At 30.2% G+C, this 19,460-nt stretch overlaps 2 protein-coding genes across 3 annotated transcripts in view; one reads left to right on the top strand and one right to left on the bottom strand.

The window, feature by feature from the left end:
- Window positions 1-65: 65 nt before the first annotated feature.
- On the top strand, window positions 66-4,481 carry LOC118447008 (facilitated trehalose transporter Tret1). The gene is made up of 4 exons (XM_035878343.2): window positions 66-1,553; window positions 1,777-2,344; window positions 2,495-2,696; window positions 3,211-4,481. Exons 1-4 carry the CDS (start codon window positions 1,484-1,486, stop codon window positions 3,817-3,819), a joined length of 1,449 nt encoding a protein of 482 aa, XP_035734236.1. The 5' UTR covers window positions 66-1,483; the 3' UTR covers window positions 3,820-4,481.
- Window positions 4,482-4,523: 42 nt separating this feature from the next.
- Window positions 4,524-19,460, bottom strand: part of LOC118447010 (uncharacterized) — a 41,765-nt gene continuing 26,828 nt past the window's right edge. The window contains exons 1-7 of one of the 2 annotated variants that reach the window (XM_085655314.1): window positions 12,516-12,619; window positions 6,861-7,068; window positions 6,659-6,760; window positions 6,509-6,586; window positions 6,058-6,295; window positions 5,048-5,396; window positions 4,524-4,928 (exon numbers count right to left, since the gene is read on the bottom strand). In XM_085655314.1, the coding sequence (XP_085511440.1) occupies window positions 4,709-4,928; window positions 5,048-5,396; window positions 6,058-6,295; window positions 6,509-6,586; window positions 6,659-6,760; window positions 6,861-6,869 (996 nt within the window). In that variant the 5' untranslated portion in view covers window positions 6,870-7,068; window positions 12,516-12,619 and the 3' untranslated portion in view covers window positions 4,524-4,708. Of the gene's footprint in view, window positions 4,929-5,047; window positions 5,397-6,057; window positions 6,296-6,508; window positions 6,587-6,658; window positions 6,761-6,860; window positions 7,069-12,515; window positions 12,620-19,460 lie in introns of those variants that run through there. The other variant, XM_035878350.2, reaches the window with a different exon arrangement.

Below are 19,460 nucleotides of genomic sequence, written 5' to 3'. Positions count from 1 at the left end.
AACGATTTCATGGATAGTATAAATACAAACGTGTTCATTCTTAACATTTCACAGTCGAATTTCAATTTCCACACTTCAAATTTCGAAGTTGTGGAGGATTTCGACAAGGAGAAGAATAATTTTGTAATTAAAGTAGAACGTATTTATAGCAAATTAATTCATAGGAAACATCTATATTTTTATTATGAAATTATTCAAAATTTATTACAAATATAACGTGCAAAATAATGATATTTAATATTATAATTATATGAAAAAAATTAAAATTAAATCGTTTCATTTATAAACTGCATGATATTTATTTGATATTATAATGTTGTTATATTTTATTTATTTTAGAATAACAAGTATAAGTTTGACAAATTATCAAAGTTTTTTTCGTAACGGATGGGATGATCAAATTATGTTCCATTAAAGAATATTCGATTTTCTTAAATATCAAAGAACTTTTGCTCTTTCTTAAAATTCCCGTTATCCTCGCATAAATCTCTTTATTTTTAATTCATTACCGGGGAAAATTTCCCGAGGGAAATGTCCATTTACTTATCACATTCAATTCAATTCTTATGTTTATTTAATTTTATTCTTAAAATTAACTCTTAAGATGTTTTCGAGATGAAACTCTTCAATGTTAATTATTTTTTTTTTACGAAAATTATTAAAAAGAAATATAAATGGTTAACATCTTAAGTTAGATATATTTGATTTTCAAATAAATTAATTTAAAATGATTAAAATAATACATATTTTTCTTTTTTCTTATTCAATGCACTTAGTTAACATCACATTAATTCACATAAATGACGATTATGAAAATGTCATAAGATAAAAGATTTTCGAGAAATCGAGATTTTATAAAAATTTATAAAAATCATAAAGAAAGATATTACCGCTCATTTTAATCTTAATTGATAATTAATATTATTCTTTGATCAAGAATCTTTACCAGGAAATGTTATAAGAAGTGAGAAAAAAGTAAAATAAAAGAAAGAAAAAATGTCATCAAAAACTAGAGAACCGATAAGAAGATACGTGAACATACACGTTTACGCATATTTGAACGCGCGTTCGCGTAGCAAGTAGATATGATAAAAAGTCATGCGCGTTCGGTTACAAGGGGTTGTCGATATCGGTATAAATTGACGTACAGATCGTCCCATGAAGCGCAGATAGTCGATCGCTCGGTTAAGAAACATAGAGAATAATAGAAAGAGAAAGATTTTCATTGATCTTTTTGAAGTATCTCTCAATCGATTTGATTATTCACAATGGGACTAATTCGAACGATCGAATGATCGATCTTAGTGTGCTTTCATTATAAGACTAATTCGAGTTTTGATTAATTGTCATCGTGAGTCATTATTGTTTTATATATTTCGGTGATAAAACCAAATTTTTTTTTTATCGATCAAGATCAAACTTTGTAAATCGGTTTTATCGTGCACCAAAAATTGACTAGTTCCCCGTTCTAAATATATTCAACATGATGAGGGATATCAAGGAGCGAATGGATGACCCAGGAAAGTTTCGACAATTTGTAGCAGCGATGGTTGGTGAGTACCGTTCTTAAAACTTTAAATTTGTTCTTATTTTATTTAACTTCGAAAGTCAAAGTGAGAATAAAGTGCTATAAAAGAGATATATCTAAAGAAAAAAGAGAAAACTTCGATGCAAAAGTTTTCGACAGTTTAAGACAAAGCTTTAGAAGAATTTGATGTCGAATTGAAAGAAAAAAATCAATGAGGAATTTTTCTTTTTTTCTTTTTATTTTTACAGTGAATTTAGCAGCTATGACATATGGATCAATGATCGGTTGGCAATCACCAATGTCACCACAATTACAAAGTGAAAACCCACCAGTTGGAACAATAGCAATGACAAACGAAGAAATTTCTTGGCTGAGTGGAATTATGTGTTTAGGAGGAATTATAACAACTCCAATGATGGGTCCATTATCAGAGAAACTTGGACGCAAACTCACGGGTTGTCTCATTGGCCTACCATTCCTAATTTGTTCCTTTTTAACGATCTTTGCAACCGAACAAATACATATCTTTATTGCACGTTTTTTCTCTGGTATCGGGGGTGCAGGTGCGCTCTTTTTAGTTCCACTCTACGTTTCTGAAATTTCCTGCGACTCGATACGTGGTATGCTGGGTAGTTTGGTCGTTTTAGTAGTGAACTTCGGAATACTGATAACTTACATATTAGGTGGATTCTTGTCTTACAATATCTGTAATATTTGTATCGCTGTGCTACCTGTGATCTATCTAGGAAGTTTTCTTTTTCTACCAGAGACACCTGTTTATTTAATTCGCCGCAATCGACTTCGTGAGGCTGATAGGTGAGTATTTGTTAATTTAATTCAATGATAAATACGTTGTTCTGGATAGATATCTTTTTTTTTTTTAGAATTTATCCGATCAATAGAAGATAAAAATGTTGATTATATTCAGGGTTCAGTCGAAATGTAGGGATGAATATTCTATTGTAGGTCTTTGATGTGGCTGAGGGCGGGACACCAATTGACGGTGGAGAGAGAGCTGTTACGTTTGCAGATCGCTGCGAAGGAAGCCGCAACATTATCTAGATCTATTGGTTTGAAGGATCTTTTCAGGAATAAAGGAACAATCAAAGGATTAGTGATTGGACTAGGCATCTTCGCTGGTCAACAACTTTGTGGTATATTCGCTATGGTAAGTATATTCACACAAAAATTGTAACAAACGAACTTTGATAAGCATTATCAAGAAAAAAAAAACAATGTAGAACAGAATTTGCTTGACTTCCATTGAATCTTTTTAACGTTATCGTCTCGATAGAAAGCATAAATCTATTGCAAGTATCGCTGCGTCTGGCAAATAAACATTGCGTTTTTAATATTTACTTGTCATTCCTTATCTAATATTAATAATTGATGACGACATTTGAAGATAGAGTCTATTCTAAATAATTCTTTCTTAATACAATTATCTAATTTACGTTTTGATTTACGAATAAATATAATTATAAGTAAGAGTTATTTATTACTCATTTATAAATCAACTTAATAAATGTAATATTTTATAATATTTCATTATTATTTTGCATAGATATTGAGTTGACTTATGAATCATTACTATTTTATTATATTAAATTTCTTACTTATAATTGCACTTATTTATGAATCAAATTTTATTCTAATAAAATATGAATATTTTTTTTTCACAGACAAGCTATACCGAGACGATTTTTCGTATATCAGGGAGTTCGTTATCACCGAACACAGCTGTGATCATCGTAGGTGCGATACAAGTTGCAGGATCTTATCTATCAACTTCACTGATGGAACGAACCGGTAGAAGACCTCTCCTATTAATATCCTGTCTGGGGATGTGTATTTGCCATTACATACTCGGTATTTTCTGCTATCTTCAAGAACTAAATTATGACGTTTCTACGTTTGGTTGGATACCTGTGATAGCTTTATCGGCTTACATGATCACCTATTGTTTGGGTTTGGGTCCTGGACCCTACGTTATTTGCTCTGAAATATTTGATCAGGACCTCTCCAGTTTGGCAATTACAGTAGCTCTCTTCTTTACTTGGATCGTTGCTTTCATAGTAGTGAAGTTCTTTGCAAATGTCGTAGATCTGTTTGGCATGTACGGATGTTTCTTTATTTTGGGCACTTCCTGTATTTCAACTTTTATCTTCATTTACATTTTGGTACCGGAAACGAAGGGAAGATCGCGAGAAGATATTTTAAATGAATTAAATGGTGGAGATTCTTGGGCTTCGACGATCGCTGATGTCAAGATTTCATCAACAGATGCATGACATTCGTTAAAGATTGCTATTATTGAAAAGAACATGGACGTTTTCGTAAATGAGACGAATCTTCGAAATTCCTTGGATAATAATGAGTAAAAATCATTGAGAAAGTGAAAATTGATTTGTTGGCTGTGCAATGAGTGCTTCATTAATTGTTATGTATGAAGTGTATTGATCGGCTGGACCGATATTTATGAATCAATTTTTCGAACTCTGTACAAAGAATATTTTACTCTTAAAGAAGTATATATATATAAAACGATAATATTTTATATCAATAATATAAGTATAGATTATATAGGATAAGTAAAATGTGATTGAAGGATATCGAAAAAAGAAATATTCGTGTGGTATTGACAAGTCACGTTATATTTGAAACGATATTGTATTTTTCCTCAAAAGTATTCGTTCTAAAACGTATGAACACAGTGTTTAGATGAATGTTTCAATGTTTTCCATAATATGGTAAAAAAAATCTGCGATAATAATTATTACAAGTATTTTATATTTGCATCGATCCATTTTTTTTATCTTTAACTTTCTTTCTATTTATTAATTATATATCCGGAAAGAGCTTAATATACATACATACATACATACATACATACATACGTATATACATACACACATACACACGCGCACACCTATACACACGAAAATTATTATATAAGTCTTAAGAACATGTTAAAATATAATAAGTAATAATTTTGTTTTTCTTTAAGAGTACTTTGTGATAGCAGGAATTATACTACGAAGAAATGTACAATTTTCTATTTTTACTAAAATTTGACATTATTACAGTTCCTTTTAAATTTTTATTAAAAAGTACGTACAAAGAGGATTCTCATTATCTATCTTCGAATCGAAATATACGCAAAATATTTATGTAGCAAGATCAATCGTCTTCCAACCTCTTTCGTACATTTTTATTTCCTATCTTCCGTTTTTTGAAAATCCTTAACGACGAACCCTCATCATCGCTATCTCCTGTCGATATAGTTGTAATAGTTTTCTCTTTGAAGATTCTTTGAGGCGGAGGTGGTTCGGATTTTTCGAAAATAGGCAACTGTATCTGCTTTTGCTGCGGCAATTGAAGATCTACAGGTTTCCTTTCTCTGAAAAAAATAATATTGTTACTAAAAAGGCAATATATATATAGAGAGAGAGAGAGATAGAGAAAGAGAAACATTAGAACATTTCCAAAAAAGTTTCCGTTTTATAAAAAAATATTTACATGACTTTTACAGTCTCCCAGGATCCATAAGGCTGCTGAAACTCAGGAATACTGTAATCCCTTCTGTAAGGTTTCTCTTCTTCTTCTTTCGACTCTTGTTTTACAATAATCTCTTTACTGTCTTCCTCTTTAATTTGTACTTCTTGTTTTCTTTGTTGCTGCTTTCGCAATTCTTTCATTCTTTCTCGTTCGGCATTAGCCCTTTGTTCTTCAATAAGATCGGCTTTTTCAATCTCCTCTTCCTTTTTTAACTGCTCTAAAAGTTCTTCCTGAAGAGCTTGTTCCTTCACTTCCTCTTCTTGCTCGGCAAATGTCATATAACCCTCTTCTGGAGGTTCCCAGACTGATTCTAGTAATATGTGGAAGAAAAAAAATATTTTTCAATTATGTTGATTTCTTTTTCTTTTTTTATAACTAAAGAAGATATTATTTCAATAAGAAAGTGATTGAGTAAGAAAATAATAAATTGCAGGATATACTTATATATAAACATACACACAGAGTGTTCCATTCGAAATTCCGCATATAATTATTTTCTAAACTACAGCTTGTTTCAAGAAATGTTTCAAATAAAACTTACCCTCTTTCGGTGATGGGGTGGGGAGAAGAGTGAGAGAAATCATCTTATTATGGTTCAAAACTTCTCCAAGTGGACTATTTCTAAAATTTCAAGACTATCTTTGTTTTTTTATATGGAACTATATGTTTTTATTTAGGTAGGTTTATTTAGGTCAATAAATTCGTCTTGGAATGAGTTGCACGCTTACCTAAATAAAAACATACAGTTTCTATATGGGGAAAAAACAAAAGTCACTTTGAAATCTCGAAAGAAGAATTGTAATCACCATAAAATGCCGCCTCTCTCCCTATATCCCGAAACAAAGTAAATTTTTTTTTTAAAACGAACTATAGTTTGAGAAACAATTGCTTGCGAAACTTCGAATGAAACGCCCTGTGTATACATATATATACATATACATATATATCTATATATATATGTATATACGTACCATTAGTTTCTATGTGCCAGTAGTAAGTGTATCCTTCGGGACTGAGAGCCTCATACCAAAGTTTCCTGACGGCTTTTCTTCGTCCATCGTCCTCTTGGGCCTTTTTTTTTTTCCCCTTTCCTTTACTTGCTTTATTCTTCCCTTGAGTTTTATTCTCGACGCTGGTACTTTGCTGATTCTTCGTATGCGACAACCTCGTCAAAGCCGTTGGATCGCAAGGATCAATTTCTTGGGGGAACTGTAAACGATTTCAACAATAAAATGAAGAAAAAAAAACAAAGATATTTGTTATAATAAATTGTAAAGGTTTTTTTTTTTAACTTTTTTGACTATTCGATTGATATTTTTCGTAGTCTTTTCATATCTCACGATTTACAGAAAATCTATTCTAATCCATCACTGTTCTAATATATTAATATCTCAATAAGACAAAAATATATTATGTACTCACGTGTCGATAATTATTTTGTTTGAATCTCGGTACTGTTTCCGGTGCAGCTTCTGGCATCGAATTCGCATTTTGTGGCGTCTAAGTGTAAACGAAAAATCATACAATTATTTTAATTATACAATTATTTTAAAATAACAAATTTTTACGTACTTTTAGGCTTTCCGATCGATTTAGTTTTTCTTTTATTATCCTGTCAGCCGTCATATCTCTCGTATTGTTTTCAACATCTTTGAGATAAGCAGCCATGGCAGCCTATCAAAAGTTAATTAAAAAGAATTTCTTGATTAATTAATTTATTATTTTATGAAAGTTTTTGTTATGTTTATACAAAGCATCTCATTAATATACGCACGTTTTCCATCTTCTTTAGATCATCTTCGAATTTTTTGTTTTGTTTTGCCTGCTTCGCGCTGTTCTTGTGTATTTCCTTGAGTCTTTTACTGACATTTTCTTTGTGCTTCTTTCCGCCCTCGTGGAAGTCGATACTCGGTTTATTGTCAGCGATCCAACATTTACAGAAGTCACAGAATTTCCGTCCCTGGGACTTCCAATAATCAGCCCTGCAATGGACACATTATTAAAGATCAATTTCCTTAAAATCTTTCTTTAGAGAATATCTACAATTTTCCGTGTTTACAAATATTACTATGTGTCTTCTACATTTCTCAAGATATACCGATTCGATCTAAATTTCAGAATGTATATAATGCTATAAACGTAGACATTCTCTGTCGTTTGGTAACATCATTGGCTATAAAATTCTGCAAAGGCTTTTACGTTTTTGACCTATAATAATTTCCTCTACACCCCCTCGTATTACTGTGATCCATTTACGTGCATATGCTTCGTTGTCCCGTACGTTATGATCGACCTCGTTTCTAATTTTATTTAACTCGTTAATGCATATCTAGATCGTAAAATTTGCAAGTTCTCTTTTGTCCAACAAAAATATTTTTTACAGTATCTTTGTAAGAATGAGAAAGAGAGAGAGAGAGAGAGAGAGAGAGAGAGAGAGAGAAAATAAATATTTATAAAAATGTATACTATTCAAATAATATAGAGAATGGAAATATATTTATATAGCGCCTGTTTATGCATCAACATATACAGTGTTAAAATAGTTGGTTTTCTATAATTTGAAAACTAATAAATAATAAACTACATAATATTTTAAACTCGGTTACGTCGAAAGGATCATTGACCTTCAAATTATCAAAATATACGTCTGTTTGATTTGTAAGTAATGTATTTGTATAACATGGAGTATAACATTGCAGTATAGTATAAATTAATCAGTCAGTCGTTAAAATGCTGATTATCTCGTAAACGATGTATAGTAGCAATTTTTAATTAGACATGATTTTAATTGAAAATGACCGCCACATAAATATGTTAAAAAAAGAAATTATAAGTATCAAATTAAAAGAATTACATCGATCTGAAAAAAGTCACGGGAAGAAAAAAAATTGTTACATATAATTGACTCAGAATCGTGCAAATTAATTAAAAATTTTCTTGTAACTTCAATTAACCGCGAAATATTTGCTCGGACATTTATAGACCGACATCCTATATATGTGCTATCGGAGTAAAAAAAAAAAAAAAAATAGGAATAACAGAAATCGAAGATTCTGTTATTGAATTTTTAGATTGCTTTTGCATTAACATCGAAAACTAATTTGTAAAAATGTCGTCTCCGTTAATTTAATACTAATTTCACGATAAAGCAAAAAACTTTTCAACGTAGTCTGTTCCATTGTAATATGATATCTAAACGTATAAAAGGAGCCAATCTAACGATTCGTACCACACGCTAATCAGCACTTCATACTGCACTTTATGCAATGTTATTACAAGTATGGCCGTCGCGTAATGCGATGTCTACGTGCTATGACCATAAAAGAGAAAACGCAGGAATCCTTCTCTCATACAAAATCACGATGTCGATGGTGAATACGTGACTCTCCGATAAAGTACGTTAAAGTGCAATTAACAGTGATCGAAGCTATCAGGTAGTCATATAGGACGCGTTAAAGTTTTCATGTTGAAGGAGAAACTTTTTGTTAATGTATTTCCTTCTGACTTCGCTTGCAATGCATATTAGAATCGTGATAGAAATTAAAATTATATGTTTGTTTTTTTATTTGAATGATACGTACGGTATGTACGTAAGAAATCGTGCATATATTTTCATTTTTAATAAATCGAAAGGCAACCTGTTCAAATAATTAAAATTTTATTCTTTTATTCTTTATGAGAAAAGAAAAAAAAATATTTAAAACATGAACAATCATTGTTTGATACAAAATAAAAGATAAATTTTTTTCTTTCGAACGTTTTGGAAAAAGAATAAAATAGACAATAATGCAATAACGATAACAAATCTCTGTAAACATGGAATAGTAAATCAAGAGGTAAAATATTTATCCGAACTCAAATGTTTCTTCGTACGCCAGTATATTTCATTTTACGTAGACAGTTAAAGAGAGATATACTGTCTATCCAAAAGGTAGAGAATAAAATCTCGGAGAAATTTTCTCACAGATTCAACGGTAACAATCTCCTCTGGCAGTATTATGCTCCTCGCCTAATTTAAAGCAGTAGAAAGGTGAAAGGTGAAACGTAGGGGGAAGGAAACGTTGATAAACCAAGAAAATTCTTTTCTCGTGTCCAAAGAGAAGTGCGAATTAGTTGGCAATTAACCGTCGACCTTACTCGACCTGAAGTACTTGCACTTGGCCTTCGCATCCTCGTGTGTATGTGTGTGTGTATTATACTCAGAAAAAGATTAAGAGATTCGGTGACAAACGAAACGAGTAAGAGACAGAGAGAAAGAGAGAAAAAGAGAGAGAGAGAGAGAGAGAGAGAGAGAGAGAGAGAGAGAGAGAGAGAGGAAGAGAAGAATGCAAAAACATTTGACTCGACGAAATTTTAGCTAACATAAAAATGTATATATCCGGTAATTTTCGGATGCCAAATGCATTTTCAAGATCATAGTACGAGTGCCAATTACGAGAAGCCAATTAGGAATCGAATTATCGTTTAAAGAATTCGACTTGGTTATCGGATTAAAGTAGCAACGAACAAGACACCCACGAAATGAAAAAGATACATATACACACACAAACAAAGAGACACATATACACGATATATAAAAGAAGAAGGAAACTCGATTGCGGTAATATACGTCGAAAATAAAGATAAATTTTTATTAACGAAGAAGGAAGAAAGAAGAGATAAAGTTAGAATTGGATGAACCGGTAAGTTTTTCTTCATCTCACGTACGGTGTACCTACTATTTACTCGAACAGAGTTTAATCTTTCGGACGAGAGAGAAATCTCATTTATCGATTATTCTTCAATCCGTTCGCCTACATTTACGAGCTCGTTACGTCGAAATTAATCATGAATTGCATAATTTCTCGATCGAAACATAATCTCGTGAATTACGTATAATACGTTTTCAATTATATCGTATTGCTTTGAGATGTAATCATACTAATATAAATGACTTGTTTTTGTTTGTTTTTCTGGAAACGATAAAATACAACATTAATGATGAAAAACGGTTACTTTCAATCAAAGTTTCGTCACTTCGAAAGATGATAAATATGTACCATAATATTATCGACGATAAGAAAACGTTGAAACGTCACTCTTTTATAACGATTTAATTCATAAGAATAGATCGTGACAGGAGGTTCCATTAAAGCGAGCATCGAAGAATTACGATAATGGACGAGCGAACCAGTAAGCTCAGATAAGATCTCGCGAGATCAATACTCTAAGTTTCAAGGCGCACGTTGCTTGGCCAATTTCCAAAATAGCTACACACATCCACTCGTTTCATTTCCTCTTTTTATATGCTCGACTCATTTTCTCTAATTCAGCCTTGGATGTCCTCGATGCGTACGCGCGATGCATACGGTTAGATTCACGTTAGTATACTTTAGAAACTATCTGTGTATCTAAATTTACTAGATGTATGATTTCGAACTAAACATTTCGAGATCATAGGCTCTACCACTGCTTTGCCAGTCTGGTCTTTTCGTTTCACTCGCTTTCGCATATAACTCGACCGTAGCAACAGGTTTGATTCCGCTACGTGCAAGCAAAATCGATAATCACCGAACGAAACCGATTTATATGTATAGATATCAGGATAAATTTTGAGACAAAATGAGACGAAGCTAATCTTTTAATCCTTTAGGAATACGTAGGAATAAAGATTCTATTTTTTTTTTTTTTTTTTTTTTTTTTTTTCCTTTAATATTCTCTTTTAGAACGAGAATTTCAAGCTGCGGAATTTATTTCCTATATTCATTTTATCTTTATCACGTTAATGAACAAAGTAATTTTATATAAATTAATACATTTATCTCCAATAGATATTATAAATTTTTTTAAATAAAAGATACAAGAGAAATTATACTTATTATTAGCAAGTATACTTTTAATCTTTCCAATATCATAAAAGATATCTTTTATGATATAGGAAAAATTAAATATGAAAACATTTTACATAAAAACTTACAAAATTAAATACCGGTTATTGGTTTTAGTTTAACACTAAAACTACAGATCTATTTTTACCATATCAATATGACGAATATTTGGAAAAAATAGTTCATCCGTTATTATGTTTAATTCATTTTATTCGTTATAAAAATGAATAAAGAAACACAACTTTTGGTTAATATATTTTTAATGATTATGATTTTAATAATTATAAAACACAAAATTTTTAATACGTCCCTTTTGATAGGTTTAGTAGTCTAATGTTAATAATTTACGTAATAAGCGTATAATGTCAAACGGTAATATGTAATTCTATCTTCAAAACAAAAATTTTGTACTCGTTGTTTACTACAAGAGAATCATTTATGACGCGGAAATAGTCAAATTTCTCTTAACCTAAACATTTACATAGGCCGAATAGATGCGTCACAAAATTGTACGAGTTCGTATTTGAAGTGCGTCGTAAAAATAAGAGACTCGGTTGAAGTGTACTAATGATGCATCCATAACTAGCTTGCTAGGCTAGGTACCTGATGACACTATCTATAGAACCGTGCCACTATTAATACGGTCTATTATTAATAGAGCTCGGTCTTGGGACGGTTGTGATTCCTCGATGCAATTTGCATCGTCCCTTTGCTTGTCAAAAGGCGAGAGAGGCACGTCACATTTCCCACGCAGGTCAAATACGCGATAATAAGGGTAATAAAATAGAATCTTCTGGCTATTCGACTTGGCATACCACATGCCAAAAGTCTTTTGTCGAACAACTTAGTGATCTTATCGTTTATAACATAAGAAAAATTACAAAGGATTCTTGAATTCATTTAAATGAATTAATTTAATAAATATTAAATGTATAAGATAATTTTATTGATTTTCATTTTTCAAATTAAAAAATTAAAAAAAAGAAACAATACTACATAAGTGTGCGCACGTGCGGACGCGTGTATACGCATATGTATATTTACAATAAAGCATAAGAATAAGTTCGTAATATCGTAAAGTAAGTCGTATGAAAGAATTCTGTCAGTAAAGAAAGTGCATCCACGTGGATGCACCCGAAGCGTTCCAGGACGTAACTTATCATTAGAAAGTTTTTTTATTTGTCTTTTGTAATCCAAACGAACACGTTTCAAATAACGAGGGAATGGAAGAGAGAAATTTCCTTCATTTTTAACGATGGAGCAAGCGTAAGAAAATTAGTGAACAAGAAAAGCTTTTCGAGAACGTTTAATAAATTTTCTCTAAATTAATCTTTATTATCTTTCTTTTTTTTTTTTTTCTATATAACAGATATTTTTGAAAGTATTTACATAAAAATTATCTTGTTTAATTCGATAAATTACTATTCATAGTTATTTTAACGATAGTAACTTAATACGATCTTTCATGGTTTATCAATACTTATATTTACTGAAATCCTTTTATAACAAGACGTTAAAGTTGTACACAGAGCGCGACCGATTAACGAAGTAGATATACTAACCTTGTTAAGTGTACTATTGGCGGTCTATCATAAGGTTTCTAACAAGGTCGCAAACGAGCCAGACTTTGGTGTGTCGTTACAGCTTGGCTCCTAGTCAACTCGAGCGTTCGTTTAACGATACATAATGTTATTTAAGTGCCCTAAACTTCTTCGAAGTAAAACAATAATTAAAATATTAATCGAACGTAATATTTCTTTTTCATTAATCATAATTATATTTAATCTTTAAAAAAAATTATCGAACTTGTTGAAATTGTTTAATATTGAAAGAAAATTTGTACGTTTCCTAGTTAAAAAAAAAAAAAAAAAATGCGTAAAATACGTCTTGAAATATTATTGACATTTCAAGAACTTATCTACGAACAGTTGTGATAATAAAGAAGTTGATCGATGAATTCGCTGCACTTTTCCAAACAGATTTTCATCATCGATCATTTTGTTGATATCGCAAGTCGCTTATGCGTCCTATAGAAATATAGTTATTAATCAAAGCATAGATATACAGTGACTATCCATTTTCACGTTAGTTTCTGACCTTCGACTTTATATATCATCAAATATATCATCAAAGAATCGTATCAATCTGAATAATTGATTGTGATAAACTCGTTAAAGTTCAAATTTATAATATATATTTTTTTATTATTTAATATATAAATTAAAATTATATACATATAGATTATATATTACTAAATATAATAAATAATAATATAATCATACTATATATTATTGAATTAAAAATATTATATATTTGATTAGATATTTTACTAACGTTAAAATTTATTGAATTAAGGTTTTTATAATGTATAAACTGTTACATATAAAACTTATAGTAACCAATTCGCGTAATGGTGCATGGCCGAGACACGGAATGGCTACGACACATATAAATGGACCTTTAAATGACTCAATATATTTAGACACTTAAAAAAAAATATATACAGAGTTAAATAAAAAAAAGTAATTGAGAGAAAATTCAGCTAACGTTTTCCGCAAAAGCTTTTTTTGCTAATTAATTTTTAAAATTTATTTATTATATTTTATTCGTAACCAACCATGTTCGATCGACGTGAGAAGAGACAGCTGTTAGACTATCGTTTTTGTTGGACGTACCCTTTGTCGACCGTTCCAAACTGTTGAGGATTCAGATAAAATATACCTCGATAAATTTTATCTTGATCTCTCGGACACCGACCATTGAATGATAATCGTTTCCGTTATTTCGTCGTTCATGCATTAATTTTGTTAAAAGATTTAATATCGAAAAATAGAATTTCATATGGTTAACTCTAGTGCAATGAATATTATCACTCAATTCTCATTAATTTACTTATCAAACGTATATATAATAACTCTACTTTCTTTCAATTTCTTTTTATAAATCATGTTTTTTATTTGTTAAATTCAATAATCTTTTCGATATTTAATTACATTTATTCTAATAGATTTTTGATATAACTATGATCAATTAGATATATTTTATTCAATTTTATTTTATTTCTATTCTTAAATTTCTCTTTTTATTGTTTTCTTTTTCTTTTATCCTTCGTAACTTTAATGCTTTAATTCAATTTTTCTCTTTTTCTATTTCTCTTCCTTATTTCAATTAAATGTAAATAAAAACACTGATATATTTCATTTGGATTTTAGTATACTATTATGATAGAAAATTTAAGATCGACAGAGATAGAAATAGAAAGAAAGAATGTTAAACAATATCGGAATACTATAATACTTTTGTATCGAACTGTCTCCATAATGCAAGGACGTCGCGCGTGTCCGTCGAGTACAGATATTAATGAGGAATAATTAATTCTGTCTTAGATAGAACTTTCCTCTCGAGACCTCTGAATTCTATAGAAGGACGCAGAGATTGGCTGGTTTAATGTTCTTCGTGTATATTAATATAAACGAATACAAAGTTGAGGGATCATGAATCAGAACGAAAAAGTATTGTCGATTAATATTTGTCTAATCTTATTTTCTGATTTATTTAATTATTTATTTTTACAAATCTTAGCAAATGTTTGTTTGTTTTTTTTTTTTTTTTTTTTTTTAATAGACATGTATCCCTCTCCCTTTTCTTTTTGTTGTATCTATTATCACTATAAAGACAACATATTATTAAGCTCCTTTTTTTCTCACGCCAAGTTCTTTTTTTCGATTTGGGTGCTGGCCTTCGTTATCGTAAATCTCTCGATTTATCTTCGCTGACAGAAACGGTTCTAAGGGGATAAAAAAAGAGGGCCATGGTGTACAGAATATTTTTTTTCTCTTAGAAAAAAGCAACGTAATAGCTCCCGTGAGAAAAAGAAAGAGAGAGAGAGAGAGAAAAAAAAGAGGGTAGATAAGAAACGAGTCAACCCTCAAAGATATTGCCAAAAAATTTTTTCTCAAATTCAGCATGTTACGTTACTGGTCAATGAAGGCTATCAATTTCAAGATAGAAAGGAGATGATGTAGTAATGTTAACAATTGACCCAGATATGTAGCGTTAATGTACGAGAAACTATAAATGCGAATAAAAAGAATAATTCGTTGACGATAACAATGTCATCGTTTATCATAATTCGCACATTACGTTGTTACGTCATTTTTTATAGCAGCATTATACTAATCTTTTCGAATTGCCATAATCATTTGTTAAATTATATATTTTCTTAAAATCGGATTTAAATCGACTTCGTTTATTTATATATATATATATATTTTTTTTTATATCGCAATTTTAAATAGAAGATAACGAGATTAAAGCGTAAATGATCTTGAAAGCTCATAAAATTGTCCTTTAAAGGAACGTTCCAAGTATCGAGTTAAGTTTATGTTCTTCTCCGTGATGGAATCAAACGAAACGCGATATACTGTGAATGTGTGACAAAATCGAGCCGTGAAAATTGTGGCTATCATGAATGAAAAATGGTTGAAGAGAACTCATACTAAATCGTTTTATGCAGTTTTTATGAGAAGTCTTCCAAGAAACAAATATTCAGCCGAGACAATTGGCTTGCATCCAATTATAACGTTCGTTCGACTAACTTCTTATTCTTATTTTTCTATCTCTATCTCACTTGCATAAGTAAATAGATAATAATTCAGGCATTCATTGAAATAAAAATAAGAAAAAAGAATGAAATAAATAAATAAATAAATAAACAAACAAACAAACAAACAAAAGCATAATATTTGTGCGTTATCGAGCTGTTGTTCTTTGTGCAACGTGCGCGTGCACTGAGATTAAAAAAACGATGATTATTTTATTGATTGGATTGATAAATAATGTCGATATTTTTTATAAAAAAATATTTAATACAATGTTATTCATTTAAACATTAAATACTGTAAAATCTAATATTAATTGCCGAGCCAACCAAATAAATTTATTTCATTACACTTTAATAGGATATGAATATGTCGCATAACAATGACTCACACAATAAAACTAACAATAAATTCATTATCGAAAATATTTCCAATCATCAAATACGAAAAATACCTATATAAAAACAAAGTTCACAGAAACGATTCAAATTAATATCGTCGAATTCGAACGTGTCCCAACTAATAACAAAATATTCACGATCACAAGAGAGTTCGTTCGTTCACACGGAAATTTTCGAACGATGGAGGGAACACAAGCACTAGCGTTATACGTTCGCATCTAACTCGAAAATTTATTCCGATTTAAATTTTGTCATCCGCATGGCAAATCTACGGGGAAAAAGTAGGACGATGATTCAAACGAGTTCTCCCGGATTACGGAGTAAAAAAGTGGATCGGATGATTGCTACCCGTCGAGAAAGAGGAAAAAAAAAGAGAGATAGAAAGAGAGAGAGAGAGAGAGAGAGAGAGAGAGAGAGAGAGAGAGAGAGAGAGAGAGAGAGAGAGAGAGAGAGAGAGAGAGAGAGAGAGAGAAAGAATGAATTGAAGTAGATTTTCTTTGAATCGTGCTCTTTCTTGCAATATTTTTTATTTATTTTGAAGTGGGCGTCAATCTTCGAAAAAAAGATACTTCGTTCAATATTTTTCGTTTTGTTTTGCTACAACCCACTATAACTCTATATAGCTTTGAAGTTACACAACCATAAGTATATGTGTTTCTTATTTATTTTACTTTTTTTTATTACAAAACTATTTATTTATTAATTCATATTCAAAAATTAATGTTTCATAAATGAATGTTTGAAAACACATTCTTATAAGTTTCATATTATATTCAGTAAGAAAAAGAATTAACAATATGAAAAACTTTTTTCTTATTATTATTGTATGATACGTAGGAATGATACTTTTGTTTTCATAAGACCGAATCCATTATCCATTAACTCACTTTATTTATATCGTAAAACGCATTATATTGTCGTTAACACATAATAATATTCTTTTTGAACGTTATATAAGAATGAAAAAAATAGTTTATTATTATCAAGATTAGAATCAAAAGTGCTTCTCTTGTCTCTTTCGCTTTTCTTTTTTTCTTCTTCAACGACCGAATTCACGTGTTCTAACACGATTCCCTTCCTAACCGGCTACTACACGAGGCTTGCTTCTGACAACCGGCTCATGATATATAAAGATATTTATATGCTGAAAGCAGTTTACCGACGGCAGCCGGTATAGTGGATAGAAAAAGAAAAAATAAGAAAAAAGAAAAAAAGCCGGCTTTTGGCCGGAACAAAAGCAGTTGAATGAAATACCGTGAGTGTTAACGACAGATTAAAGCTAACGCTGAAGTTTTATAGAGTTACGTCACTAATGAATGATGCGCCGACTCGTAATCCAATTTGCTTGTTGATTTATATACCGGACAATTAATGGGTCGGAATATTTCTCTGAATCTATCATCGATTGCATGTACTAGTGTGTGCTATTACGTAGATGATTTTTTATTCTTGATATATCGCGTATTTTTATTTTTATTTTTATTTTTTTTTTATTTTTATTTTTTTATTCTTTTATTTTTTTTTAATAAATAACAAGACATATCGTAAATTTAAAAGATCATCTTTTTAAAAGATCATTATTTTCAATGTCTTTTGGTTCAAAGGACTTTCGGAATCTTTAAAAAGTTGTTTTAAATATGAAGAAAAGGGTAATCTCTATTGAAAGATTTATTCGACCGATTTCGTCACTATGATTTTGTTAAAAATACATATCAACAGAAAGCACATATTTTTTTAATGGATAAAGAGACAAACGTTATAAAGATAACATGACGAAAGCATTTCTGTGTTCGAAAACATTCTCAAAGAATGAAACCGGTAAAAAAAAAAAAGGAGAATATCCAACGTAAAAAGTAAAGAAAAAAAGAAAAGGATATCTTATTCATTTACATACGCAAATTCAGAATGATCACTGATATAAAAATTCGCATATTTAAAATATTAACGAATTTTTAATAACACTTTTTTCAATTGTCCTCTAAAATATCACATATGATGATTATTAGATATTATTTAACATTAACTAATTAATTATTAATAAAAAATATTAATTTGAATATTAAATATTATTTAAATTATACGTGAAATTAATCCAACAAATATAAAGGTTGACAATTGTTCATTTATATTCAAGATAATTGAAAGCTTGAGATTCAACTGCGATCAATCAGTATGCTCTGTTGCTCATCATTAGTTATTGATAACGATTATAAACGATTCATCGAAAGATCATGATTTCGTGGTTCATTTGTTTGCCTTCGAACACATTCAAAATTCATTTTTAAAATTCTGTCGTTATCGCTATATTTTGTAGTTAAATATTACGTGTATCTCTAATCTCTAATACCTTCTTCTACATACATATTATGTACTCCTCGCATACTACATTTAATCCATATCGGCTTCGAATACTTGCAAACGTATGTCGATCTTGAGAGTCTTCAAATTACAAACCAATTTCTATAATCTTTTTACGCCACCTATTTATTTTGTAACATAAAAAGAAAGAGAAAGAAAAAGAGAAAGAGAACAATTTGTTTCACATGAAAATAGTGAATCTTTTTTCTTAAATTCGACTGCTTAAATAAACGGTAAATTTAAATAAATTTTAATTAAAATGATATATATCTTTAATAACGTATAAAGAAAGTATTACAAAGAGAAGTAAGAGAGGGTCAAGTGTGTGTATCTGTGTATGTGTGTGTGTGTATGTAAGTCTGAATTTCATATATAATAGCTTATATACAAAGAAATTCTGGTTCCTCGCGAAAGAAAACGAGATATTGCACGTACGTTTTCATAAAGAACGTGTTAACCGCATTTTATTCTAAGACAAATAGTTACATTTTGTCGTTAATTCGACAGATTGCCTTTAGGGGGGAAAAAAAGGAGAAAAGATTAATATATGGTAATTTATTAATTAAAAAATCGCGTATAACGAGATTATTTAATTATCAAAAACTTAATGATTTTGATTGTCCCAATCAGACGATCAATTAAATGTATTTCCATATTTAGAAAACGCTATAATGATAAATTTTATGATAACTAAAAATTTATTATCAGCAATACACATTCGTTAAGATAATTATTGTTGATTTGGTTAATTTCAATAAATACAATAATGGTAGACGATCATTAACGTTGAATCGTTATTAAAAACGAATTTACATTTTTGGAAAATACAAAAATGTTTCTTTACGGAGACTCGTTAGACCGAATTCGATCGATCTAAAGTAAGCAAACGAATTCGAACCGAATTAGGAAACACAAGAGAAGAGAAAAGTATGTGAGTTTATAATCGGCTCGAGGTAAAATTAGAAACAAAGCGGTATCTTTTTCGTTAGAATACCATACCAACGTATATATCTGTGTTGTCTTGGTGTTGATCTCGTTACGTGCCATTGCCTCTTTTCTAATAGTATTTTCGTAAGAGTCGAATCAGCTATTCTAAGGGTTAATTTTCGTGAAAGACTGTAGTTAACGATTTCAATTAACGAACGTG

This window comes from Vespa mandarinia, chromosome 1 (assembly GCF_050613455.1).
Source record: "Vespa mandarinia isolate Hongniang chromosome 1, ASM5061345v1, whole genome shotgun sequence".
NCBI lineage: Eukaryota > Metazoa > Arthropoda > Insecta > Hymenoptera > Vespidae > Vespa > Vespa mandarinia.
The sequence above is the reverse complement of the archived record's forward strand: the minus strand, read 5'-3'. Positions and strand labels throughout refer to the sequence as shown.